General features: G+C 35.9%; 2 protein-coding genes across 3 annotated transcripts in view; both read left to right on the forward strand.

Annotated features, from left to right (window-relative positions):
- Nucleotides 1-1,242: 1,242 nt before the first annotated feature.
- Nucleotides 1,243-5,292, forward strand: LOC132902804 (uncharacterized protein K02A2.6-like). Its single transcript, XM_060949225.1, has one exon. It carries the CDS (start codon nt 1,243-1,245, stop codon nt 5,290-5,292), a length of 4,050 nt encoding a protein of 1,349 aa, XP_060805208.1.
- Nucleotides 5,293-7,064: 1,772 nt separating this feature from the next.
- LOC106136254 (uncharacterized) overlaps nt 7,065-27,808 on the forward strand; it is a 166,871-nt gene continuing 146,127 nt past the window's right edge. The window contains exons 1-2 of one of the 2 annotated variants that reach the window (XM_013336741.2): nt 20,568-20,766; nt 22,079-22,163. The gene's annotated coding sequence lies outside the window, so the exon portion shown is untranslated. Of the gene's footprint in view, nt 7,084-20,567; nt 20,767-22,078; nt 22,164-27,808 lie in introns of those variants that run through there. The other variant, XM_060949195.1, reaches the window with a different exon arrangement.

The raw sequence follows: 27,808 nt of genomic DNA on the forward strand, positions 1-27,808 counted from the left end.
CAGCAGTTACCCTACAAAACTAAAGGCCAGTTCACAAATGTCGTATTTCTATCTGAAACGCGCATAAAACGTTTGAAACAAACACACTGCAAATTGCAAACAGCGCCGGTAATAGTCATAAAATGAATGGGTTAACAATAGTTTAGAGCTTGGATTAAACATACGCATTCGTACTGGGAATCGTGTGTTATAGTAAAAAGAGCATCGGTTGAGTGGTTAGGTATCTGAATACATAAGCGTACCAGTTAAAATATGCACAAGTTCGAATCCTTAAGCAGATGTGTACCAACTGATAAATATTCAATTATTATATTATTCTTTCCTTCCTATTCTCTTCTTATTAGTGCCGTGGGGTTCCCGACACCGATAGGAAAAATAATAGGCACTCCATCTCTATCCATGGATGTCGTAAAAAGTTACTAAGGGATAGGCTCATAAACTTGGGATTTCTGCTGCTTCTTCTATATATGCGCTTTGGAAGCGGTAGCAGATTTTATTAGATTTATGTTATCTGAAAATAATTTTAATCTATTCTATTCTATTCCTTGGATAGCCTACTACACTGATTATTTTTATTTAATGATAATTAACAAACCTATGCGTTGACACTGTCAGCTATAAACTAAGTTCTGACGCTATCTGCGCGAACGGGCCATGCTGAATGCGAAAATATTTTGTTTGGTTTAGTTATGTGCCGTTCTGATGGTGATTCAGAATGAAAAAGTGCGTTATAGGTTAAAATAAATGTTCTGTTATCTATTCATACAAGCTCATATTTGTTTAAGTGATCATATTTTTAAAATTATAAACTTTTTATGAGGCTTATAAACTTGCGATTCCTCTTATAGACGACGAGCTAGGAACATCACTATTTGAATATTAATTCCATCATTCAAAGTCGTGAACTGATCTGAACTGTACGTGGCCTTTCGGTCTTTTCAAAACCGTTGGATCTATCTACCCCGCAAGGAAAATAGACGTGGCTGTAATATATTTTTATATTCTTTTTTAATGTTGCCTCTTTTATAAGACCAAGCGTCTATGACTGTTGTGATTATTATTGGTGCATGTCATTTATTTGTGGGTATTGAATAAACAAATGGGTCTTGGTTCAACCTGCCTTTCAATTACGACATGGTGTCAGGTGTGGGGTAAAATAATTAATTTTCGGTATAAAAAGTCGACTTTAAGCTAAAATTAAGTGTTCGTACGTAGAAAAAGTGATAGTGTTTTATTATTACTATGGAACACGCGCGTCCGCCATCGGAATTATGCCTAGAGGGCGGGCCGGCAAACCGCGCTGACGCGTGGCGAAAATGGTACAAGCAGTTTTTGGTGTTCCTGAAGGCCTCGGGAGTCTATAAAGAACCGACAGATGTACAAGCCAGTCTCCTCATTAACCTGATAGGCTCAGAAGGTTACGACGTATATACTACGTTTAAATTCGAAAAGGAGACTGATCGGGAGAATTTCGACAAGTTGGTCAGCAAATTTAATGAGCATTTCGGTACGAAACAAAATACTACCATGGCTCGTTTCAAATTTTTTACAAGAAATCAAGAAAATGGTGAATCTGTCGATGAGTACGTCACAGCATTGAAAATACTTTCGCAGCATTGTGAATTCGAGCATCTCGAAGAAGGTCTGATACGCGATCGTGTTGTTTGCGGGGTCACCGATGGAAAAATACGTGATCGATTACTGAGAGCTGAGGATCTGACCCTCGCACGAGCTGTGAAGATTTGTCAAGCTAGTGAGATGTCTACAGAGGAAAAACGGCAGATAGAAGGAACCAAGGCGGTAACCGACGGGGGCGCGTCGTCGGCAGCCGTGGACGTGGTGTACGGCGGCGCAGGCGGACCGTCGCGAGCGGCGCGTGGCGGCTGGGGCCGGCCGCGGCCGCGGGGCCAGCTCCGTGCGGCCGGCGCTCGGGGAGCGGCCACTGCAGGCGGCCGACGCGGGGCAGCTTCTAGGAGTGCGTGTCGGGCTTGCATGAAGGATCAGTGTGACGGAGACTATAAGTGTGCGGCTAGAAATGCTCAATGTTTTTGGTGCAGTGAACGGGGACATTTTAAAAGTGCATGTCCTAAGTTAAAGAGCAGAGTATACCAAATTGAGGAAGAGTTATCAACTGACGATTCAGATTTGTACTACGTCTCCACGGTCGACAATTTCGGTGACGGTATGGACAGCCACAAATGGTATGAGACTTTATTTTTATATGGTAGTGATTTAAAAGAAAGATTTAAGCTAGATACTGGTTCGGATTTAAATGTAATGTCCTTGAAAACATATTGTAAATTGGGTTTGAACTTATCAGAGTTAACATCAGATAATACGAGAGCTTTATCGTTTTGTGGCAATTTTATTCCTATTGTTGGATCATGTTACATCAATTGGTTTTATAAAAATAAAGTGTATAAATTACGTTTCATAATTTCTGAACACGACTGTCAAAATGTGCTGGGCAAATTTTCTTGTGAACAACTAGGCTTAATAAAACGTTTATATTCAATAGATATTAACCAGTATGATGATATTTTCAAAGGTTTGGGAAAGTTGCCTGGCAAATACAAAATAGTAACAATTCCGGGCGCGCAGCCGTCAGTCTGTCCCGTTAGAAAAATACCCGTGGGCGTACGAGATAAGTTACGAATCGAATTAGATCGAATGGAAAATCTAGGCGTTATTAGAAGAGTGACGCACCCGACCCCGTGGGTGAATGCAATCGTAGTGGCGGCGAAAAAAGATGGCAGCATTCGAGTGTGCCTCGACCCGCGGCCGCTTAATAGGGCCGTGCGACGCGCACACTACCCGTTGCCGACGCTCACTGATATCGCGACTAAATTAGAAGGAGCTAGGTATTTTAGTAAATTAGACGCTCGATCTGGATTTTGGATGGTTCAGTTAGATGATGATAGCGCTGATTTATGTACGTTTGGAACACCATATGGCAGATACCAGTATCTACGTTTACCTTATGGTATAAACTGTGCATCTGAAGTTTTTCATCAAAAAATACGTCAAATATTAGAGGGCTTAGAGGGCGTAGATTCATTTGTTGATGATGTCATAGTTTGGGGGTCTTCAATTTCAGAACATGACGAGAGGCTTAAGCTTTTATTAAATAGGGCACGTGATGCTGGTATTAAATTTAATAAAGAAAAATGTGAATTTTGTGTTCAAACGGTAACTTACCTTGGACATACCTTTAGCTCCAAAGGTATGCAAATAGATGAAAGTAAACTTAAGGCAATTCGTGACATGCCGAATCCGCAAGACAGGAGTTCATTAGAGCGTTTTTTGGGCATGGTAAATTATTTATCAAAATTTATACCACATTATTCAGAGATAGCGGCTCCTCTACGTATCCTTTTGAAAAAAGACTCTGTATGGAATTGGGACGAAGTACATGAAGCGACCGTGCGGCGTTTAAAAGAGTCAGTGTGCGCCGCGCCTGTACTGGCTTTGTATTCTGCGCGCGAGCCGGTGCTGTTATCAGTAGACGCGAGCTCTCGCGCGCTCGGCGCAGTGCTCATGCAGGGCGGCCGGCCGGTCGAGTATGCGTCATCCACACTCACCGACACGCAATGCAGGTATGCTCAAATTGAAAAAGAGCTGTTGGCGATCGTGTTTGCGCTCGAACGATTTCACCAATATGTTTATGGCCGTAAAGATGTCACAGTGGAGACGGATCACAAGCCATTGGAAACGCTATTTCATAAGGCGTTGGATTCCGTTCCAGCCAGACTGCAGCGCATGATGTTACGTATACAGGGATACGATTTCAAGGTTACGTATAAACCTGGAAAATATATGTTCGTTGCAGACACCCTTTCGAGGGCACCTTTACCTGAACAGTTACAACAAAAAGTAAGTGATGAAATTTCGGAGCAATCATGTTTTCTTATAGAAAATGTTAGGTTTAGTGACAGTAAATTGAGTATGATAAAGGAGCATACAATGAAAGATGAAGAATGTCAGTTAATTATAAGATATATAAAAAATGGCTGGCCAAATTATAAGTATGAAGTGGATGAAAGAGTAAAAGAGCAGTGGTCGTATAAGGAAAGTTTTGAATATGTCGATGGTATAATATTTAAAGATAATTTGGTTTATATTCCATTTAAGTTAAGGTACGAAATGGTAAAGCGAGTTCACGATGGGCATATGGGTATAGATAGATGCAAACGGCATGCGCGGGATGTGATGTTCTGGCCAGGGATGTCTCGAGACATCGAGAGTGCAGTACGCCGCTGTGCGACGTGCGCCGAGAGGGTGGCGCGGCCCGCGCGGGAACCGCTCTTGCCACATCCTATCCCGAGCCTGCCGTGGGCTAAAATAGGCTCGGACATATTTCAGAACGGTAACAAGTATTTTTTAATCTTAGTCGACTATTTTTCGAATTATATCGAAGTTTGTCCACTGCTGAACATTACTAGCAAGACAGTCATAACAGCGATGAAGGATCAATTTGCAAGGCACGGCATCCCACAGGAACTGATAACTGATAATGGGCCAGCGTATGCCTCGAAGGAATTTGCTACATTTAGTAAGCAATGGGGGTTCAAACATGTTACGAGTTCGCCGAAATATCCGGTATCAAATGGACGAAGTGAGAAGGCAGTACACATAGTTAAAAATATGTTAACCAAATCTTTGTCATCTGGTTCTGATTTCTATTTAGGGTTGCTAAACCTTAGAACAACTCCCAGGGATGGAATTAGCTCACCATCTCAGTTACTTATGGGACGCAGGCTTAATTCCAGGCTCCCATCTCACGACTGTAAACTGCAACCCAGCCGTGACAACCGTGACGATTATAAGGCTATCACAAGCAAGCAAGCCCGCGACAAACAGCACTATGATAAACGAGCACGAGCGTTGCCGGAGCTGCGGGCTGGGCAACGTGTGGTGATGGTGGACGCCGGAGACAGGAAGCACGCGCGCGTCCAGGCGCGGGCGCCACAACCACGCTCCTACTTCGTAATAGACTCAACAGGAAAGCGGTACAGAAGAAATAGACGCCATTTAATTAATGTGGAGGCAGCTCTTTCTTCTCCATCCCAATATACGCCCGAGGAGCAAGAACATTACGAGGAAGAGGATTGGTCCATGGCCGAAAGTGAGGACAACGCAGATGATCCTACGTTTGTTTTAACCAGCGGGGATGGGTCGCGTCTCTCTGAGGACTCCCGGGGTGATATTTTGAAAGGCCGGTTAGATCGCGCGCGCAGACCGGCGGCTGAGGCGGCCCGCACTATTATTGCCAAACTAAATAGGGAAAAATAAATCATAATGCAATCTGAGCTTAAAATTAGAATTGTATAAAATTGGTATAAAAGATTGTACTATGTTACTTCACCCAAGCTGTTATTGTTAATTGTCCGACTTCATAAAATTAAATGTATGTAAGTATTTTTATTTTTGTATGTATGTTCACCAATTTTCTTAGTCATTTTTTTTTCCAAATTTTCGATTAATATATTTTTGTTTAAAAGGGCTTATATATATCAGCGGTGATCCCATAAAAATTACAATGATAAGATTAGCCTTTATAAAAAACTGTAAAAATATACATTAATCTAGATATATAATATATATATATTAAGGTATGTAGTATTGAAGTCGGTTATATGTTTATTTTTCTTGTTTTTTTTTTCTCTATGTATATTATTGTTTAAGTTGCTGACTCATAACATAACAAATTATTTTAATTTTTTTTTTTCTGTTAATTTTTTTTTGTGAGGGAAAGATGTTGTGATTATTATTGGTGCATGTCATTTATTTGTGGGTATTGAATAAACAAATGGGTCTTGGTTCAACCTGCCTTTCAATTACGACATATATATTATAAACTAGCTGTTGCCCGCGACTTCGTCCACCGTAAAACAAATTGTGTTTTTCACTAACCATCTCAATAAAAAAGCAGACACTCTGCATTTCCGCAATAAAAGTCGTCGAGAGATTAATAGAGAGAGAGAAAACATTCTTGTGTACCAATTTTTTAGTGGAATCTAGCCAAATATGTTGCTTATCTGATAAATCTGTATCCAAATCGAAGCAATATCTTTCGCGTGATGCGCATGAGTTCAAATATTGAGAGAGACAGAAAATTTAAAAATCATAAACATACATATTATTATTAGGATCCCCCATATCGATTTTTGACAATTTCTTTCAAAAACTTACAGACATTCAGTTACAATTTTATTTTATGTATACATATGGATAGATGGATAAATTTACAACATACTTGAAATTATAAACTATTTGAAACAGCTACTACAAAGAAGTAACAACTAAAATGAACTCATTTCGTGCTCTTTAATAATGATAAGGACTAAAATTTCGAGAAGCAATCGCATAAAAGTTGCTACAATGTTTTAAACGATAACACAGAAAGAAGCGTTATATCAAACAAATATTATCAACAATGTAATGATTCCGAGTACGAATACAATTCATGGTACACTCTGTAGCATATAAATTTAAACAATAATCTCAATCACATTTAAGCCGTTATAATTATATTAATCGTCATTCAACATCTATAATCGTAATATCTTGACCCATTTCAATAGAGTTGACTTTGAGCGGTTCTAACTCCAATCACCGTTTTCCTGTATAGAAACGGACTCCCTAATAATAAATAATAATGATAATCCTTTTTGTACTGAGTCTTTAAATTTTTATTCATTATTATGGGATATTTCAATATCACTTAATAATTGTCATATCTTTAGTTATATCTTATATTATTTAATAATAAAAACCAATTCTAATTTAAAGACTTAAAAATATGTTTCTAAAATTTTGGCCCCTAGTAAGGGTTCCCATCACGCAGGAAGCTAATATAGCTTAATTTAAATACCATTTTGAAACTTTCTGAAATATTTTCACATTACCGTCAAATATTTTATAAAGAAACATGAAAGATCCTATAAAGAGAGTGGATTTATGATGTTGACTGTACTTACTGATAAACGTGATAATTTAGTGTTGGATAAAATGTCAATGGAAGCGCCTCGAAGGCTGTAATTTTATTATTTAAAAGCTGTTACTCTGTCTGCGTCTGAGAAGGTAAATATTAAATTTTATACCGCTGCATTTTTGAACCAATTTTCGTTACAAAGTTGATAGTACTCTCATACTCATCATAGCGAATCGGATTCTCAGCAATCTATAGTCATGAAGTTCTTATTTCTTTGCTCACAAAAATACATATAATCACGCTTTTATCACTTATGGGGTAGACAGGGAAACAGTCTTGGAAAGATTGCAGGTTTTCTCACGATGTTTTTCCTCACCGTAAAAGCTTCGGTTAGTATCCAAACTAATTTACAAACTACTAATTTTGGTACATGAACGAGGTGGGATTTGAACTTGTACCTTTTTGCGTATCACGCATTTCAACCTTTCCGATTCGTCCACCGACGCTCTTTATTTTAGTATTCATTCTATAAATAAATAGTTATACTAAAGTAAAATCATAAAAAAATAAACGTGATGAACCGAAAACCAATAAAATCAGGATTTCGCCCACGAACGTTGTCCCGTTCGTGCAAACATCGCCGAAGCACGAAACTAGTGTGGGCGGAATAAACACGGTATTCCAATGTGAGCGAAGCGATACCATTTTTCGACAAGCTATCCGTTCGCACTCATTGAAGGATCTGTCATGGCGGTAAAAAAAATTGGTGCGCCAAAATGAATTGTAAGCATACATACATACATACATACATAAACTCACGCCTCTTTCCCGGAGGGGTAGGCAGAGACTACCTCTTTCCACTTGCCACGATCCCTGCATACTTCCTTTGCTTCATCCACATTCATAACTCTCTTCATGCAAGCTCGGCGGTTTCGGGCACTTTTGACCTGACCCTTCACCAGGACGTCCTTAATTTGATCAAGATATGTTCGTCTAGGTCTTCCCACCCCGACCTTTCCCTCCACACTCTCCTTGTATATCTGCTTAGTCAACCTGTTTTCATTCATCCTCTCCACATGACCGAACCATCTCAACATACCCTTTTCTATTCCTGTAACTCCATCTTCTTTCACATCACAACATTCCCTTATCACGCTGTTCCTTATCCGGTCACTCAATTTCACACCCAACATACTCCTTAACGCTCTCATTTCCACTGCATTTATTCTGCTTTCGTGCTTCTATTGCCATACCCAACTTTCACTCCCATACATTAATGTCGGGACCAACACGCCCCTGTGCACAGCCAGTCGAGCCTTTTTGGATAGTTTCTGACTGCTCATAAAGGCATGCAAAGCTCCATTCACCATGTTCCCCGCGTTCACTCTCCTTTCAATATCACTATCACACTTGCCATCTGATGTAAACTTTGATCCTAGATATACAAACTCTTTCACTTGCTCCACTTTTTCTCCTCCAATCAAAATATTACATGCTGTCATTTCTTTCTCCATTTCAAAAACCAGTGTTTTAGTTTTACTTACGTTCACTTTCATTCCTTTCTCTTTTAAAGCTTCATGCATACAGTTTACCATCTCCTGTAACTCCTCCGCTGATGACGCCAGTATAACCTGATCGTCGGCATAGAGCAGACATTTGACGAGTAATTCATTCATCCTTAATCCACTTTCAGACTCTTTCAAATCTGTCAAACAACTATCCATAAATAGGTTGAACAGCCACGGTGACGCAACACATCCCTGCCTAACACCTTTCTCAATCTTAAACCACTCAGTGTGCGCTCCGTTTATCCTGACACAAGCACTCGAATCCTCATATAAGGATTTCAGTGCTCGTATCAAGAGACTGCTCACCCCATGCATAGAAAGTGCTGACCACAATTCATTCCTCTCAACTCTGTCATAGGCCTTTTCCAAATCCACGAATGTGCAATAGACTTTTTGACTCTTGGCCAAAAACTTTTCGGCTATGCACCGCAAAGAAAAGACCTGATCAGTACATCCCATTCCCTTTCGAAATCCCGCTTGAGCATCCCATATTTTGTCATCAGTTTCATTCCTGACTCTATTAATCAATACCTTAGCATACAATTTGCCGACGACGCTAAGCAGGCTTATACCACGATAATTTTTGCAGTCCAGTTGTGACCCTTTTCCTTTGTAAAGTGGCACAATAACAGCCTTACACCAATCTTTTGGTACTCGGCCGCTTCTCCAACACAAATTGAAAAGGCAGTACAACTGTCTAGCTACGACGCCTTTTCCTGCTTTAAGCATCTCGACCGACACTCTATCATACCCGGCAGCCTTACCCGCTTTCATACTCTTAAGTGCTTCCACAATTTCAAACATTTCAATTTCGCCTTCCATCTCATTCTCTTTTCTTCGCTATAGCAGAACTCTTTCTTATTTTCTTCCTTTTTTTCAAATAAACTCTCAAAATAGTCCTTCCATATCTTTAGCACACATTCTTCTCCTTTCACAACGCTACCATCCTGGCATCTGATCCTAGTCAGCTCTCTGGTTATAGTATTTCCTCGGGCTGACCTTACGGATTTCCAGAATACTTTCAGATTTGACTGAAAGTCTTCTGATAGCCTTTTATCAAAATCCTCTTTATACTCTTCTTTCTTTCTAATCACAGCTTTCTTAACCAAATCTTTCATTTTTTTATATTCCTTACGTGCTTCATTCACATCCTCATCTATAACCTCTTGCATTCTTAAGTTAGCTTTTGCTGCTAACAAATCTGTCATGGCGGTAAAAAAAATTGGTGCGCCAAAATGAATTGTAAGCCTTTGAAAATAAAATGTTTTGCAGGCGAATAAGTGTAATTATAAAAATATATTTCTGTTAGCTACTGATTCCAAATTTTTATAACTATAATATTTGTTGGTTAATAAAATATCTTTATTGCACAGAAATATACACAGTGCTCAGGTCAAGATATATTTGTGGTCAAGTCATCTGTATTTACTTAAGTCAAATACATAGATATACGTGTACAAGCTTATTATTAATTAATTTTTAAAAGCTTGCATAACTTTTAAACGTCAACCCCTAAGTACGTATAGTATGCGAATAAATAACTATTAATGTAACATATACGGACAAGAAAATGCAAATGTTATTTTTGTTATTGATACAAAAACATCAACATATTTAAAAAAAAGGAAAATGATAACACCTAATCAAATTTTGAAAATATTAAAGTATTTATTTTATTATTTTAGTTAAGGTGGGAAACCCTGATACTATATTTTTAAATTATTAAATATTCAATATTAAGTTTTAGTATAGCTATCAGCCATGGATGACGGCCTTAAGTACATACATTTTATTGCACTGCTTGATATGTATAAAATTTTTCTCGCATCTCCTCATCGAATAGTGAATGTCTCATAAAGACAAAACTATTTGATATACATATCAATTTTTTTCAATTGAAATTCATACTTTTAATCAAGGTGCAAGACTCCTTTTCTATTGCGCTTATAACTAAATCACTGGATTGATGAAGCTTTGTATGTAAGCTTATCACCTAAAATCAAACAAAGGATTCTTTTTCAGAGAATTCCCACGGTAGCGAAACCTCGGACAAAAGTTAGTAATTAAAAACTTGAGTGTTGAGTGACGTGCCGACGTCTAAACACACGCAGTTTTCTTAACAGATGTCAGGCCATCAAATAAAACTTATAATATCGGATACAATACAATACGTGCCGTGTGGTTCCCGGCACCAATACAAAAAAAGAATATGACCACTCCATCTCTTTCCCATGGATGTCGTAAAAGGCGACTAAGGAATAGGCTCACAAACTTGGGATTCTTTTTTTAGGCGATGGGCTGGCAACCTGTCACTATTTGAATCTCAATTTTATCATTGGGCCAAGTAGCTGAACGTGGCCATTCTGTCTTTTCAAGACTGTTGACTCTGTCTGCCCCGCAAGGGATATAGACGTTACCATATATATGTATGTATGTAATTTACCAAAATACTTACCACTTCTCTTCTCCTGTATTCGATTTCTATGATTTGTACAACAGTATAAATACCTTGAAAATGTAAAATACACCAGTAAAGTTGAGCACTTAAAATAAATTAGTTTTAATAACGCAGTTCGGATATAGCAGTGTATTTCACAGCACTGCAATGCGACACCTACGGAGTGGAATTTGTAAATACGTATTAGTTACGCCTAATTAAGCAGCGTTTTGTTAGCCATTGCTTTTCGCTCAAATTTAGTGCTATCCTAAAAGATAATTGGTCGCGGCGCAGCGTGCATAAAACTCGTCTAAATTTAGGATGTTTCTGGAGATTATTTATTTATCGACTAGCTGTGCCCGCGACTTCGTCCGCGTGGAATAGTTATTTTGGGCATCATATTTATTTTTGCAAACATCCTCCTCGGCTTTATCAATTATAGCTGCTAATTGTTATGCGACTTGGCGACGACTTGGCCCGCATCATTACCCGCGACGGAACGGAGACCGTATAGTTACTTTACTTTAAAATAGTAATATCTTCTAAGATGTTCATTGAAATTAAGTGATATCAAAGACAGTTGTGTTTACAATTAAATTCTCATAATCAACAACAATCTTAAAAGATAGACATAATCAGTTTAAAAGTAGGTAAGAGGTAAAACAGACAAACATACAAAGGAAGTATTATAAGTAGAATGATACCTATCTATCTATATGTAGGAAGTAGGATAGAGCAGGGCGATCGAAAGATGCGGGGTGTCAGGCGGTCCCGCATATTAGAAAGAACGCTGGTTCGCCGTATTAAATGTTTCGCTGCAAATTGCTTATAACGACTATATCTCAAAACCTATTCGTCTGATTTATATACTATAAATGGCAATTTTAGTCTACATGAAAAGCCGAAAGTAATAAACATATTTATTTGGATAAGGATTAATACTGAATTAAAGAAAATTGGTTTCAAAATAACTTATGTTTATAATGAAAAAATAATCTTAAAAAATGAACATAAAAGTGGTTATTGCAAGTAAACCTTAAGAGATAGATATATGCTCTCGCGGACTTTTTTGTGGCAAAAAATGAGTACTTCACATCTTTAGTACATTGTTTTACTATATCTTTGTTGGTTTGCGCAGCGTTCGCGTGGAAAGCTCGCAGATGGCCGACTCATTCAACTTTCACCTGCATTGTTGACGTTTCCCGTAAGAAATCCGGGAAAAAATGTAGCCTATAGCCTTCCTCGATAAATAGACTATCTAACAGTGAAAGAATTATTCAAATCGGTTCAGTAGTTTCTGAGATTAGCGCGTTTAAACAAACAAACAAACAAAACAAACTCTTCAGCTTTATAATATTAGTATAGATGTGCTTTTTACTCGTCTTTTCGATTTTTGAAATTAGTTTTAGTTGAGCCTAATTAAGCAGCGTTTTGTTGGTCATTGTTTTTCGCTCAAATTTAGTGCTATCCTAAAAGATAATTGGTCGCAGTGCAGCGTGCATAAAACTCGTCTAAATTTAGGATGTTTCTGGAGATTATTTATTTGTCGATGTGCTTCTTACTCGTCTTTTCGATTTTTGAAATAAGTTTTGGTTGAGCCTAATTAAGCAGCGTTTTGTAGGTCATTGCTTTTGGCTCAAAATAAGTGACATTCTAAAAGATAATTGGTCTAAGCGTGGTGAGCATAAAGTTCGCCTGAATTTAGGATATTTCTGAATGTTATTTTATTCTCAATGTGCTTTTTTGACCAGTTATGCGATTATTGAAATACGTATTAGCTATGCTACGTAATAAAACTGTATTTTGTAAGTCATTGCTTTTGGCTCAAATAAGTGCTATCCTAAAAGAAAATTTGCACAAGCACAATGAGAAAATGCTGCAGTGCAGTTTGTTTTTGCTTCTTCTACAACATTTTTAATGTTGTGAAACCATAAGATAATGACAATTATTAATTAGGTGATGTTTAAAACGTACCATAAAAAAAATATTTAATAAGCGGAAGGTTCTAGTCCTTCTTGAAGAAACTAAGAGTAAAATTAATAGCGAAATTGATGAGATTGAAAAAGCAATCATAGTTATGAAATATGGCTAGCTTCAGGGTATTTACAATATGTCTAGTTAATCTGTTGAACCACTGTCTGATAAATAAACTAAATACATTAAAGTAGACAGCATTTGTAAAAATAATCTAATAATAGTTGCGGTTGCTAATGAAAATCTACAACAACTAGTTTACTTGTACCCCACACCAATAGGCTAAGGGGACGATCCCATCAAATTAAAATATGCTGGCTGAACTAAAGATCTGGAAGCGTCACTCCCACGATTAATGTCAAGTGTCAATCTTGATCGAGCTCTTTGGAGCGACGGTGTGTGAAACTCAGCGCGTGTGTGATTCTTTTATTTGATACTTGGCGAAAACACTTTTGATCCTTCGAGAAAAGGAGGGATGTTTGACGCGTTCTGTTTTACATCTATAGATATGAGGTCAATAGCCCACGCAATATTGAGTTTTCACTTTCAAAACGTTACTTTTCTTGATATATCTGTATCACTGAGATTTCTCACTTTGAATGATATGGTAGTTTGATGTATTCCTCCAATAACTTGGTTTGATTGTTTGATATAAGTCCTTGAGCCACGTGTCAGCAAAATATACCAATAAAAGCCTTTGACTTGTATTCACACACAATTCCTCGAAATCACTGGAGATTGTATGTTGTGAACATCCACCTCATTGTGAGTCATCCAAAATTGAGAACCTGTAAAATTGAGAGTTATTACCTTTCACGTTAAATACAAGTACGACCTAACATTACAATGACAGGATTACGCAAAACTATTGAGGAACTAAATAACCACTAGTTATGGGAAGGCTGCTAACAACTTGTATATTTCATGTTAAACGCACTGTCACATAATTTTCAAACATGGGTGCATACGACTTGCCACTTTTTAACACCCATCTGCTTTTTGTTACTCGTCTATTCACTCGGAGTGAAAAGATTTTTAAGTAGTGTTTATAAATATGTTGAAGTTCACTTGAAAATTGATGAAAAGTGGACTACTTTAACAATTATACTTAATATTGTTGTAATGTATCAAAATATTTTATACGATAAAATGTTTAAACGGGTCATAGTATCATAATCTTAAACAATAATCCTTAAATAAGTCTTTTCAAAAAGGAAATTAAAGTCAGCCGTTACTTGTCACTAACATTCGTCGTTTTATTTTAAAAAGTTACCAAAAACATGCCATGATCAGAAAAAGCGGGAAAAATGTTGAGTGTCGAATTTCTCTATTTTTCAGTGTAAAGGGCGCTCTACTTAACTAGAGTGACCAGAACAAGAGATTATGTACAACTCAAACATAAGGACACTTAAGTTTCTCGTTCTTACGAAAGTATATGAAAAATTGGAAATAATATTACAAAATATTTCACTCTTGTAAAATAATATAACATTTCGTCTGCGACTGATTTAATTTATTTTACACAAGTAATTTTTGGACAACTTGGCAAAGATCTTTGCGTCGATAAAGGATGAGAGCATAGGACGTATGGGTGCGACACCAGTCCACGAGTAGACACCACAAAATGGGTCGTAAATATAACAAAGACAAGTACACTAATTGACCACTACGTGCGTGCTTCGTGCTTCGACGCCTTGGGCTTTGCTGCAGAAAATATTGAACAAGATGCTTGTCATAAAAGACATTTTAGTAATTAGAATTGGGATATGTTTTATGGTTTTAATAAACCCATGGCAGTGTAAAAAATATAATAGGTATTATGTAATGTAGGTACGATTTTGATGCATTTTGCTGTTTTGGGGTTAGATTATATTTCTTTTTAATTTTACATTAAGAGCAATTATAAACTAAGGATAACAAGGAAAAATGTGTAAAAAAAGGACGCTTTAACACTAGAAGGGCCATGGCCGTCAATTTGACGGCAAAATAATTTTGATGGCTAATAACTTTTTGTCTGTATTTCAGTTTGTATTCATATTTAATGACTTTTCATAACTTATGATTGTATAAGTTTTAACTTAATAAAAATAAATAAATAATGATTGATATGCGGGGTATGCTTACTCATACCTAATAAGACCGGACGCCGTCAATTTGACGGCACTTGAATACTTTGAAGTGTTATAAACAAAAGTTTTGTTTCTACCTTCTTATCTTACCTATATATTTATATGTTGTGTTTATTGACATGACTTACAGTTTCAACTGATTATTTGAAGAGAATTGTCGTGTGTTTATTTTATAATGAGTTCCAATCGGCGTTCCAAACAGCTCTCGAGTTTAGAAATAGAACGAGAGTTATCGCAACTTTGTAATATTGAAGAAGATGACTCAGGTGATGAAAGTGGCAATGAATTATCAGTAACGCATTGTGATAACGAAGATGAAGACTTTCAGCTAGACCAAGAAAGTTCTACATCTGAGGATTCAGAAGCCGACATTCCAACTGAAAGTCATTTCGACAGTGAAACGCAGGACAGTAATTTACACAGCGAACGTGGTATACGTAGAAGTCGTGGCAGAAGACCTGGATCCAGCGGAAGAGCAGTGCATTCGGGAAGTATGACACGTGGTGGGAGGCAAGTCAGAACGTCATCATTACCCGAAATAGGTATGAGACAAGTGGCTAGTGATGGCACTGAATGGACGTGTATTCCTAGTTTTAGTGGTGGAACGACGGGCCGTCGAAGTCGGCAAAATGTACTGAGAGAAAACCCAGGTCCCACTCCATATGCAAAGCGGTATGTAGAATCCAAAAAAGTTATTACTTCTTGGCGTCTTTTTATTCAAGAATTTATATTACGACGCATAAAGTTGTGCACTGAAACTGAAGCACGTATCAAATGTCAAGATGAATCGTGGGAAATTTCTTTAGATGAATTAGATGCTTTCATTGGACTGATTTATGCACGTGGAGCTTACAACATGAGCCATTTAGACCTAGACATTTTATGGTCCTTAGAATGGGGTCCGCCAGTTTTCAAAAATACTATGAGTAAAAATAGATTCAAAGAAATAATAAAATATTTACGATTTGATTTGAGAAGCACGCGTAATACACGTTTATCTACTGACAAATTTGCAATGATTTCTGATATATGGAATAATTTTATAGAAAATTGCCAAATGTGTTACATTCCTGGTGAAAATATGACTGTTGATGAGCAGTTATTTCCATCGAAAACACGTTGGCCTTTTTTGCAATATATTGCGAACAAGCCTGATAAATTTGGAATAAAGTTTTGGTTATTAGTGGATGTTGAGAGCAAATATCTATGTGGGGGTTTTCCTTATTTAGGAAAAGATAGTGAGCGCCTAAGTAATATGTCGTTACCAGAACATGTTGTTATGAAATTGTTACAACCTTACCTCAAAAAAGGTCGGAACGTTACAACGGATAATTTTTTCACATCTCTAAAATTGGCAGAAAAGCTTAGATCTGAAAGTACAAGTATTGTTGGAACAATGAGACGGGCAAGACGAGAAGTACCAGCGAATTGTAGAAACATTCGTACAAAGAGATATGAAACCTTTATACTGAAATCGGCAACAAACACAACCCTAACAATTTATCAAGGTAAACCTGGGAAAAATGTCATTGTATTGAGTACATTACACGAAAATATTCATATTGATGCTGAGTCAAAAAAAAAAACTACCGGAGACTATACAATTTTATAACGAAACTAAGGTAGGCGTGGATATAATTGACCAAATGGCACGAAAATATACTGTAAGAGCTGGAACACGAAGATGGCCAGTCCACGTCTTCTATAATATTCTAGATTTGGCCGCCATAAATTCATGGATTATTTATCGCCAAGTTACAGGTGAAAACATTTCTCGTCATAATTATATTCTACAACTTGTAAGTGAACTTCGCGCAGAGTACGTGAATAAAAAACAAAGTGCATCAGCTTTTCAACGTTTGGATAACATAACTATTGAAGAAGAACAGCCTTCTACATCACAAAAAAGACGACAATGTCAAATTAATTCAAAATGTAAAAAGAACCGCACTTGTGACTTATGTACTATTTGCCAGAAAGCTGTTTGTGGTCAATGTGTAAAAAAAGTATTTAAAAAAATTATTTGTAATAAATGTTTTATGTTACTAATCAAAGTATTTAATTAAAAGCATTAATTAAAATTCGTAATTTTGTTTTTATGACACACATAGGTACATATTTCAATCATATTTTCTCCGTAATTATCATATACCGTCAATTTGACGGTCGCGGTCTTTGAAGGTATGCAATTTCCCCGACCCTTCTAGTGTTAAATCATATTTTTGGTATATTAATTATTTGGAAACTCCACTTGAGTTAATTTGTCTTTGAATTAAAAGCGGAGCTCATAAACTAAGTTATCTTTTGCAGATATGGTTAACAAATATATAAATTATTATATTTTCATGAAAACCAGACCACACAGAAGTCAACTATAAAGACAAGTCTGCAAATGAACAAGTGACTGGATCATTTTACGATTGTGCAAAGTTCTTCAAAGGGAACAACAACATTAAAAATTTACACTCTGACGATGACTAATCCACCTAACTTTGAAATGTAAGACATTCATTCGTATTTAAATTTGTTTGCTTGGATAAGTTATATGAGTCACACTTCAATTTCACGAAGAGGGCTATCTTTTAAAACAAAACTAATGCGACTGACATAGTTTCCGTAATATTGTTCTGAAAACGAACTTAAAGTGATCAGTCCACTATAGTGATAAAATTTCCATAAATAATGAATTCCCACAATTTTTCGCTTGTACTGCCACTAACAGGCTTTATCTTATATATAAAATTCTTGTGTCACTATGTTCGTTCCCGTACTCCTCCGAAACGGCTTGACCGATTCTCATGAAATTTTGTGAGCATATTGAGTACGTCTGAGAATCGGCCAACATCTCTATGTTTTATACCTCTTAGTGACAAGGGTTGTCCACCCTTATCTTTTTTTTTTAACTAGAAATTACTTAAAAATTATTTATATGGCAAAACAACATTTGCCGGGACAGGTAGTAACAAATATATGTTATTACAGTCTAGTAGATACTGGAAGGCCACGGTCAGCTGTTTGGCTTAATGGTGGAATAACGATTCAAATAGTGACAGGTTGCTAGATCATCGCCCAAAAGAAGAAGTTTATTAGCCCTTAAACAGACGTAATTTCCGAGAAATTTACTGTGGTGAAGCCACAGTCAACATCTTACTCGAATCTACCTAATACCAGTACTCGAACATGAACAAATTTACCAAACTATAATACAGTTTAATTGGGTTTATTTGCTCTGATTCTGCATTCATTTCGATCTTAAACCGAGAATACCTTTAGCAAATTCTCCTTCCATCGCCTCCCAATAAGGCAGTACATCGGTACATGCAAATCACCTCGTAACCATCCGAACATTATTATTTAACACCCGCAGTAAATACGGGCTCCCTTTGTTACCGTTGAATCAACCTCCTACTTGGATGATATTATACATTCTGATTTGTTAATTCCATTTATTCATTCATATAATCACGTCTTGCAGGGTACATAGAGAAAGCAGTCTAGAAAGTCTGATAGGCCATGTTTAGCTGTTACGCTTAATGATAGCATTGAGATTTTGAATCTTAAAAGTGACAGGTTACTAGTCCATCGCCTAAAGGAAGAAACTCAAGTAGGTATATAAAATAACCCTTAGTCTCCTTTTACGACATTCATGGCAAAGAGATGGTCCTATCCTTTTTTATATTGATGCTCGGGAACCACACGGCATTTGTTTTTTAGTCTGAATGATGACATGATTTCTTTGATTGCTAATGATTATCATCAAAAAATAGTGTTGGCATTTTACAAAGTTTTGCATAAAAGTTTCACATGTTGATTTGAATCCCATACATTCGTATACGAAAATGCCACAACCAAGTTTTAAACTTATTTAAAATGTGATGGTTACACTTAATTTTTTTCGATTCTCTTCACTATTATAATCTTGTGTTTTCCTATTTCCAAATTGAGTTCTGTTTATCTTGATTTCCCTTAACTTTTTTTTAACATCCAAATATTTTTATAGCGTGTCTAACCAAACAGCTAAATTTACCATTCACCATTGTAATACATTCTGTATGTATAATTTAAAATTGTTTTATAAAATAAAGATACGTTGCGACATCTCTACGCTACAAGTCGCAACAACCAATCACGCGACGCTATCAGTCAAAAACAGCGACAAGTCTAAATCGCGCAAGCAAAGATTTCACACGGATCGGAGCACATATATAACCTCCGACACAACATCGTCGGAGCCGCGGTTCCCCAGGCATCACACCTAGCCCGGCAGAGGATCTTCCCTTTGACGGTGGTCGAGCCGAATCATCGCTCTCGCTACAGATATAACAACAAAAACATCGACACCATTTGAAGTGATGTCATATTGTAATATAATTATGTTCTCTTTTGACCTAATTATATTATTTTCAATAGTTGGATCAAAATGTCAGATTTAACGGGAGCAAATCACAGTTACGGCTCAGAATGGGTCAGACTATCCAATGACCATGGAATGCTATATTGTATTTGAATCACCTCCTTAGCTTGCCTTTTATGAAAGATGAGATTATCCGCACTTTATAGAGCTTAGGCATTCATAGAAGATATTTTGTTTTTGGACTTGCTGTGAGATATCTTGTTAGTAGCTTTTTTTATTTTGGAATGTTAATATTAATCTTTAATTTGGCGTATCACTAACGGAACTTTACTTGTCAATTATTTTCGGCTGTTCATTTTTCGAATTGATTTTTTTTTTTTAAATTTATAACTAACTACAATAATCGTTTTCGAAATTCATTCTGATCATGTTTAATTAGTTTCAAATGAATGTACTTCAATCACAAACTTCATTATGATTGTTTCAATAAATTATAAAATGTGAATTGTAAGTTTTAAAATTTTAAGTTTACCAGCAAATACCATTAGTATTCTCGAGGCACGACATATTTAAGTCAGATTGGTGTGAAATTATTGTTTCAGCACCGCCAGTAAGGACACTTATAAGAGTCTTGTAAGAAATTAAAAAAAAATATAGAATAACCGTACTAAATCACGAAAGTTTATTACTTAATATAACATTCAAATAGTCGAAAGTTAATTGCATAATATATTTCTAACGTATGTTAATTTCTTTTGTAACTCTAACACAGTATCAACAAGATCAAACAATTCTGCCTCTACAAGCTTGATCATAAAATTGCTTTATCGTCCATAACAATTAAATAAAATTGCCCACAATTCAGGTCAGTTAAGTCATCAATTCATTAATAGTATAAAATAATAGTCCAAGCGCTAGCCGCCAGGCATCACTTACGCCTCTCTCAAATGCACTCTCTCAATCTCAACCTGCATAGACAAAACCCCTACGCTTGATGCAGCCATCTCCCACCCTACCTGTGGTTCTATCCTTATCTCTCCAATCAGATTTAACATCTTCTCTCTCCCACCTCAAAATTATATTCGGTCGTTTTCGTTTATGCTCGGATGCAATAGCCGGTGTGGCGGCCGCCACCAAACATAATTTCAGTCAGTCTCGCCCCAATCGTCGAAGGAGGCGTATCGCTGCCGCCTTCCCAACCCGCGTCCATAATATCGTATTCTCAGTGCATCGAGTTGTTTGTATAGGGATGTTTATTCCCAGATAGTGCGCCCTACAAACCCAGCGAGGATTTATACTGTGTTGTGACTCAGTGTTTGACTTGAACGCAGTTTTGCACATTTCTTGTGAAAGTGCTGGTCGGTTTGATGGTCAGTTAATGTTGCAATTGTATCTACGGATGTGGTTAACGCAATGAGATTCGGTTGACTGTCAAAAATAAACACATACATATGTCAGAAATGTATTAGAAATGCCAGTTTAACTGTTCAGATGTTTTAATGGAACACTGAGAATCAAAGCAGTGTAACATCTGAACGGAAACATGAAATGATTTGGTTTCAGCAAATGTTATGACTTTTAGAACTGCGTCGGTTTAGGAATTCGATATTGCTGGAAATATAGCAGTTAAAACGATTAACTTAGATGTTAATGAAGTTAAAGACGGAACATTATGAATTTACATGCTGTTCGGCTTTTCTAATGCTAATTGGAATCCGTAATGTAAATGAGTGTGTTCTTTTGAGATAATTGATTAAATTAATGAAGAACTAACTCATTACATAAAACATGTGGGCGGAATAAAGCCCAACAATGAACAAGCAGTTTTCAGATGAACATGTAACAAAACAATTCATTATAATAGAGTATTGTTTGTGATTGAGTTAGAGTTTTTGTTAGTAAATTACTTTTATTTGTGCAAGATTCTGATACCCGTGGGCTAGACAATACTATTACACTTAGTTTAATTAATGGTTTATTGTCTCAAAAGATTCATAATTAATTTTCTAGAAAGATGAATGTGACGCAGCATTAACTAAATTGTTATTTATTAATTAGGCATCTTTGATTGTCGTATATAATTATAACTAACATCAAAGTTGAAATAACGTATGCTAGCTAATAGTTGTACATCAAATAATAAGCTAATCACTAAATATTTCTGAAATAATTGTTTCTAAAGTGCAAAAATGGAAATATTATGGCTGACATAAAGAGTCGTTATTCATTATTGTATATATTTTCAATAATCATACTTTGCTAACTGTACAAAATTTATTAAAAAATAATAATAAAAGAATCGCAGAACATATACTTTGAATTGTTTTATCGTCCCTTTAGGATGAAAAATTCATTAGACTAAACGCTTAGTCTCGATATAAGATGTTTTGGCGAGTTTTCAAAAGATTTTATGCATAAAAATTCCAAGTAGAGTTTCGTATTAAGCAGATTTCTGTAAAAGCAAATCTATTTATAGCGTGTATCATGATGCTTCTAAAACGATATTAGCTATACCACTTTATATCATACAAAGTTCTAAAGCATAACACCGCAAAAAATGCTACTGAGACGCAAAAAGAGAGATAGTTAAAAACGTAAATTGTCTAAATTAGTTAACAAAATCTTAATGCGTTCCCATTTCAACAAACGACTAACAAGCCGACCAAATTTTTGAATATGCAGATTAGCAGCAAGACTAACAACAATTCTAATTAGATTTGAATGTGACACGTGTGTTAATTGACACAAATTCAAATTTAAAGGAAATGTAAGTAAAATTTGTTTTCTATTTATTTTTTTTAAGTTTTAATAAATAATACATAATGAATTTCGAACTCTTTGGATTTAAATTGAAGCTTAAAACAATAAAAGAAGAGACAAATATCGATTTAAACTAAATTCACATTTATTATATTCATATAAACTTGGGATTCTTTTTTAGGCGATGGGCTAGCAACCTGTCACTATTTGACTCTTAATTCTATCATAAAGCCAAATAGCTGAAAGTGGCCATTAAGTCTTTTCAAGACTGTTGGCTCTGTCTACCCCGCAAGGGAGATAGACGTGACCATATGTATGTATGTATGTATGTCACATTTATTTTTCTGACGATATTTAATATTTATTTAAGAATGCATAAAATTCGTGTTACATACGAAGAGTACTTAAACGCATTGGTAGTATCAGTGTCTAGTATTAAAATTGATTTATTTCTTGTTTTTTTTAATACGTATAACACCTTGTGTTCAATAAAATTTTCAAAATTAATTAATATCTGTGTTTATTATTTTTTATTATTTGGTTCTTCGCCAACTTTTTCGGGTTTTATTTTTTATTTACTTATTTTTGTTACAAAAATCAACAGCAGTTACAAAATACGTGACACCAAGAGAATACAATCTTTGAGCCAATTACATGTTTTTGAAAGGAAAATACGGACAAAAGACAAAAATTATTCTATGCAATAAGGAAAGAACTACCTACAAACTTAATTTAAAACGGGTTGCTTATAAAATGTACGGTTTCAAAGGATTTTTTTCGCTATTAAGTAATGTGATACATCAAAATTATGAGGTATCGAATTCTTTAACGCTTCATCACTTACAGCCATATAACTTTTAAACTCGTTTTGATGTAGAGCCGCATTATTTGTACCTACACACATAGTCATATAATCACGGCAATATCCCTTGCGGGGTATATATAAAAAAAAAATCATAATCATTTATTCCTTGAATATGGTTACAATATATATGTTTTAAGTATTTAGGTACGGTTTCTTGAAAAGACCGAAACATTACGTTTAGCTGTTGCTAATGATAGAATTGAGATTCAAATAATGATAAGTTACTAACCTCTCGCCTAAGAGGAGAATCCCAAGTTTATAAGCCTATCCTTTAATCGCCTTTTAAGACAACTAAGAGAAGGAGTTTGAGTGGTCCCATTATTTTTCTATTGGCGCCGACGACCACACGGCATGTATTATACATATAATACATATGTACATACATATGGTCACGTCTATATCCCTTGCGGGGTAGACAGAGCCAACTGTCTTGAAAAGACTGAATGGCCACGTTCAGCTATTTAGCTTAATAATAGAATTGAGATTCAAATAGTGACAAGTTGCTAACCCATCGCCTAAAAAAGAATCCCAAGTTTGTAAGCCTATCCCTATTATACCTACATATGACAACAATCAAATCCCGCTCCAAAAATAAACCTTTAAATCCGTTCACGATTTTACTATGGCCCTTTTGGGATGGGATGTTAATCGATACTTTAGTATGAAAAACATGTTTTTCACCAAAACTATTTTTGTAACAGGAAAAAGCCCTTTGAGTCTGAAATACGGTACACTAAAGATATGAAGATTAAATTACATAATTCAGAATGGGAAATAGTAATTCTTTTGGAGGCATAAGTAGGGCATGTTCTTGAACAGACTATATATACAAAAGTCATTTTATTTATTTTTCAGAATAACAAAAACAGTAAAAAAAAAAGTATGTCTTGAAAATCTGAACGCAATAGAATGATTACGTAATAATGTTACCCAGAATTTACTGATTTACAGATTTAATAAATTGTTTTCAAACAAAAAGTACGTCATCACGTCTTTATACCATAGAAGTGTAGACAGAGCCTGAAAGATGTGCAATAAAATCCGTCTAAGTCCGTGACGTTTGCCTGTCTAGTAATCTGTCAATCATTGTAACTAAATTACTCTTATCACTATAAAACCGTTGGATCGATTTTCAACCGCCTTCAAAAAAAATGTATGTATGTATTAGCTAATTATATTTTTAAATCCCACGGGAACTTTGAAATCTAGAATTACAGTTGAACGCGGATGAAGTTAGTAATAAAATTGACATTAAAATACGCACTCATTTAAAAAAAATAATCTTTATAACAAAGGGTTATTCTCGTACACATTCTTACAATAGGATTAACAAACTTACTTCAAATCCTGACGCACCTTTTTCAAACTATTCAAGAAACATTTTATCAGTACGCGACTGATAAAGACATACTCCTAACATTCATCACATCCGTTTATTTTTAAGGCTGTTTACACACATTAGGTCAATAACAGACAAGTGGTTAAGTTCTAAGATTTATTTATTTACGCCAAATAAATAAAAAATAAATAGCTTTAACAAAAATGAATGGTCTCACTCCATCTCTTACTAATGAATGCCGTAAAAAGCGACTAAGGGATAGACTACAATAATATAAAAACTTGAAATTTTTCTTTTAGGGGACGGGCTTGCAACTTTTCACTAAATGAATCTTAATTCTATCATTAAGCCGAACAGCTGAACGTGGCCTATCAGTCTTTTTAAGACTGTTGGCTCTGTGTATCCGGCAAGGGATATAGAAGTGATTATATGTATGAAGTAGTTACTAGCTTTTACCCGCAGCTTCGCTTGAGAGGAAAGTATCCTATGTCTTTCTTCATACTCTGTTGTAATAAAAAAATCCAGTGTCTAAGAAACATACATACATAAAATGACGCCTTTTTCCCGGAGGGGCAGGCAGAGACTACATCTATCCACTTGCACGATCTCTGCATATTTATTTCGTTTCATCCACATTCATAACTCTCTTCATGCAAACTCAGCGGTTTCGGGTACTCTTGACCTGACATTTTGCCAGGACGTCCTTAATTTGATCAAGATACGTTCGTCTAAGAAACGTGGAACAAAACCAACTTAATTCGACCCTCGCCTAAACCACAGTGTACAACGGCCCTTATGTTACAATTTTTAACAGAACGCACCTCGCATAGTTGACTGACATCTGCATGATAGATGTATGACTGACGGTACATCGATAGCGTTGGATTCTTTTTGTTTGCTTTTACCCGATCAAGCAGCGGAGGTGTTATGATTTAAACCAGTAGGAAAGTATGGTGCTGTGTGGTTCCCGGCACTAACAGAAAAATAATACGACCATTTATTTTCCAGGGATGTCGTAAAAAGCGACTAAGAGATAGGCTTATAAACTTGGGATTCTTCCTTTAGGCGATGGGGTAGCAACCTGTCGCTACTTTAGTCTTAATTCTATCAGAAAGCATACATGGGAGAGAGGAGTGTTCCTATTCTTTTTTTTATTGGTGCCGGGAACCACACTGCACTTTATTGCCGATTAGTATTATAGATATACATATGAAATTGTTAGTATTTCATTATTACCTAGGTTGTAGTTAGATTCTACCATTACGTCAAACAGGCCTAATAAAAATAAATTAAGAAAAATAAATACATTACGGACTTTTACGAAGAAAGGTTCATTCCTTTCATCGGAGGATCCTATAAGTTGTATCGACCTCCTTTCATTAAAGATCATTAGAGTTAGAAGGACGAAAGATGAATAAAAGCGTTCACTCGCCCTTTGAAATAGATTTAAAAATGCTGATGGCGAAATAATATCATTTGATTCATAACCTTTCATTTCTTTTCTGAACGCGTCTTTTTATTCTTTTTCATAAGAAAACTTGAATGAAGTATGATTTCTTACCGATCTGGTATTTACATAGCGGAGAAAATACAAAGTGTGTGTAAGCTGTTCCTCATGCAGATGTAAAGTCATTGAAGAAACATACATGTAATCACGTCTATATACGTACGTTACGGGCTAGACAGATCCAACAGTCCCGCAAAGAATTATACTGTATGTCTAAATGATGCAAACAGGGTGCTAGCCCATCGCCTAAAAGAAGAATACCAAGTTTATCAGCCTATTCCTTTGTCACTTTTAACGACTTCTATGGGAAATATATGGAGTCGTTTCATTTTTATATGCAATCATATGACATTTAAGGTAAAAATTTTAAATCTGAACCTATTTTTGATGATAAACTGTCTTCATCCTGGGTATAAATTCCATATTCTAAATGTGAAGGTTTGCTCACGACTGTTTCACTCGCCGTAAGAGACACGCCATAGAAGATAGATAGATAAACTCATTATTGCACCAAAATAAAAAAGAAAAACAAAAAAAATACATAGGTTATGAGGTGCAAAGGCGGACTTATTGCTAAAGCAATCTCTTCCAGTCAACCTTTGGGTGGAAGAAAACTAAAGAATAGAAAGGCGATTGACAGTAGAGAATATTAAATCCACGATAATTTTTAAATATCTTTATCAAATTAAGGACGTCCTGGTAAAGGGTCAGGTCAAGAGTAACCGAAACCGCCGAGCTTGCATGAAGAGAGTTATGAATGTGGATGAAGCGAAGGAAGTATGCAGAGATCGTGGCAAGTGGAAAGATGTAGTCTCTGCCTACCCTTCCGGGAAAGAGGCGTGATTTTAACATAAAATGTTAATGTTATGTTATGTTAATTTTAAACATTTTTCAATCAGATACGAAAGTTATATATTCACTCAACCATCCTGATCCACATTTGATTCCAAAGCAAAATTATATCCAAGTTATAAATTCAAGTTCTCTATCCGATTGAAATTCTCACCAAGAAGTAATCGCTTGATCGGCCCAAGTTAGAAATAAGTAACTTAATGCTATTCGAGACGTGTCACTACATTTATCCGAACTGGAAGATCAGGCACGACTTGACGTAAATTAAATAGTCCAACAGGTATGTTACTAGGTGATGTTGATGCGTTTATTTTTTACATACATACATATAATCACATCTATATCTTGCGGGTTAGACACAGCCAACAGTCTTGAAAAGACTGATCGGCCACGTTCAGCTATTTGGCTTGATGATAGAATTGAGATTCAAATAGTGACAGGTTGCTAGCTTATCGCCTAAAAGAAGAATCCTAAGTTTATAAGCCTATTCTTTAGTCGCCTTTTACGATATCCATGGGAACGAGATGGAGTGGTCCTATTCTTTTTTTATATTGGTGACGGGAACCACACGGCGGTTTTAATAGGTTTTAATAGTGGTAAAAAATAGGTTCACTTGTTTAAAGCTTATAACTAATGAATTATTCTTGAGTGTACATTACTTTCTTGCTGTCCGTTGCTCTTACGGTGAAGGAAACTTCGTGAACCTGCGCATTCCAGTAACTGAAAATGAAATTATGATCCAGTATGAATTAGGTTCCCTTACAATGGTTTTGGAGGTCAAACAGTAGTCGCTTTTTGTGTAAACGTGACTGTACTATGTAATCAAAATTTTGATTGATTTCTTTAAATATTACTTAACTGTTCATGAATATTTTTAATTCTACATGTAAATTTATTAAATTTAAACGTCCAACAAAACTGTGTGTGTTATATATTAAAGAAATGTTAACATTTCTGTATATTGGTTACTTTGTAACGTTACCGACAGCAACGCAAGTCCATATAAATCTCAAGAATATATTTTAACTTGCTAATGGCTGGGAATGGATCCGAAATTCGTCTCAGCAAAGTTTCAGTTCTCGGCTGAAG

Source organism: Amyelois transitella, chromosome 18 (assembly GCF_032362555.1).
Source record: "Amyelois transitella isolate CPQ chromosome 18, ilAmyTran1.1, whole genome shotgun sequence".
NCBI classification, from domain to species: Eukaryota; Metazoa; Arthropoda; class Insecta; order Lepidoptera; family Pyralidae; genus Amyelois; species Amyelois transitella.

Excerpts from the sequence above, each read along its gene's own strand:
- LOC132902804 (XM_060949225.1), top strand. The coding sequence starts at position 1,243 with ATGGAACACGCGCGTCCGCCATCGGAATTATGCCTAGAGGGCGGGCCG.